The sequence below is a fragment of the Loa loa genome, assembly GCF_000183805.2.
Source record: "Loa loa unplaced genomic scaffold supercont3.81, whole genome shotgun sequence".
NCBI lineage: Eukaryota > Metazoa > Nematoda > Chromadorea > Rhabditida > Onchocercidae > Loa > Loa loa.
Genome location: NW_018108261.1, coordinates 92,497 through 94,604, shown reverse-complemented (window position 1 = coordinate 94,604; position 2,108 = coordinate 92,497). Strand labels below are relative to the sequence as shown.

The 2,108-nt window shown below is 34.0% G+C and overlaps 1 protein-coding gene across 1 annotated transcript in view; it reads right to left on the bottom strand.

The window, feature by feature from the left end:
* Window positions 1-1,793: 1,793 nt before the first annotated feature.
* The window catches only part of LOAG_02609 (SPRY domain-containing protein), a gene marked incomplete at both ends in the record, with an annotated part of 10,113 nt that continues 9,798 nt past the window's right edge, over window positions 1,794-2,108 (bottom strand). Inside the window, one exon of the mRNA XM_020446064.1 lies at window positions 1,794-2,056. Within this exon, the coding sequence (XP_020303550.1) occupies window positions 1,794-2,056 (263 nt within the window). The remainder of the gene's footprint in view (window positions 2,057-2,108) is intronic.

The window sequence follows — 2,108 nt, the reverse complement described above, 5'->3', positions numbered from 1 at the left end:
AACAAATATAGAAAAGATAACAGCAGCAAAGAAATTTTCAAAAGCAATTCGAAAGGTTTAACAAACTTTTGTCATTCTTCATTATGTCACGCATTTTTGGGATTTCTGAACAGTGAAAGATTGGTATAGCCAAGGAAGAAGACTTAAAATCCATTCAAGGATTGGATTGTCTCTACTCCTAGCCCAGCAATTTCTTTTCCAATTAGGTTAAAAGTTCCGTTATCATTAATACTATCCACCCGATGAACATAAGATTGTGATTTTCCGGAAGTGCGAGAATGTCACTTAATTTGCCTTATCTTTCTTATCTTATTATAGTAAAAAGTACTGGCCAATATTCTTCAATAACTGCATTGGCCAGAGATGGTAATGTAGCCTAGGAAGGTCTGAATGTCACTAAGTTACATCTAAGTTTGTTGTTTTCATATCAAGCAAAAATGGCAAAGTTGAAAAGTTAAATTATGGAACAGAATATGTTAATATGTGCGAACACGGGAAAGTGAAAGCATTAGAAGACATAAGTATGGTGTGTCATTGTAGGTGCGCAAAAGTATCAAATGTCATACAGAGCTTCCTGTCAATGCTCAACGATTGCCCAGAAAGTAAATCATCGAAGTCTTAAGTCGGAGATTTGAGTGATATGGACAGTGCTGTGATCAGACACGGATATCAGTGTAAGATATTTATTCTTTCTTCTCATAAAGTGACTTTTCATCTGACGTAAAGCATTACGGGAATTCATTGTCATTCATTCTTCCTAAAAACCAATGTAAATAATCATTGATAAGAACAGCTCAAAATCCACTTATCACAATTTTATAACTATTATATCATTTGGTTACGAAAAAAAGAAAACAAAGCAGTATATCAAAGATTCTTTTTCGCAATTCGACTTTTAACATAAATACAATGAATGATAAAATTTACAGTGACCTACAGCCTTCCCTTAAAATTATTTTTTATCTGACATCAACATTTAACATCACGACTTATAGTAATCAATGATAACACCAACTTTTGGTAACAAAAAAACTTCGGGTGTACGAAAACAAATAAACTTTGATTTTAGATCTACAAAGTCACATAACCGATTCCAAACAGGTCCTTAATTTTCGCAGCCATCTGACACCAAGTTTTAAGCCAAGTTTATTTATTCAATAAAGTGGCTTATGTGCACCTTTTCTTCGTAGACCCAAAATGAAATTAATTATATGAATTCACGTTGACGAATTAATAATTTCCTATTCTGGATCAGGAAAGAATTAAGATCCTTCACCGAAATTTTTTGTTTTACGGGTGACTAGAACGGATTGAAAAGTCACAGCACCGATTTCAGGCAGAAGCGTCTTTTAATGTTGCAGAAATAACCAAGCAAAACATTTCCGAACTAATTACGTAGAAGGAAGTTGACAAAATATGCGTTAATCATTGATTGTGATGAAGTCGCAATAACAATCAATGATTCCTACAACCATGTCATAATAAAATTTAAGAACAAAGTTGGGGACCTTACTCACGAAGTCCTAGATCAGTTTACTTTTAGTATATATGAATCGATTGGTCTTGGCTCGTTCCGCCCATTCCATTGCTATTGTTTTCTTAACAGAATCCTTTGTTACACATCCACTGCTGGTGTCGTGAAAAACAAAACCTCAAATAAATTCATTCACATTGTAAATTAATGCTAATGATACTATGAATCACTCTTAACATATCTACATTCCTTAAAATTGTTTCCCACACTTTTTTGTTGTTATCTTATCTAACCAATTTGCATTCTTATGTTTAAACCCTTAATTTCCCATGTCAATCATTCTGTTTAATCTTGTTATAATGCTTGGTACAAGCATTATAACAAGATTAAACAGGCTTGTACCATCTCCGGTGTGTTTCCGATACTGCTTTGTACCATCTCCGGTGTGTTTCCGATACTTGAATTCTTCATGTAAACCACTCCCATTTCTTAACATATATAATCTGGGTCCCAAATCCGGGGGGAGGTTTTTTCTGCTCTCCTCTTCGAAAGTTATCGGCTTCTTCTGCTTATTCTTCGCTTCTACGGACATTGGCAGATTTTTATCAATCTCTTATCACGATAAAGGTTAATA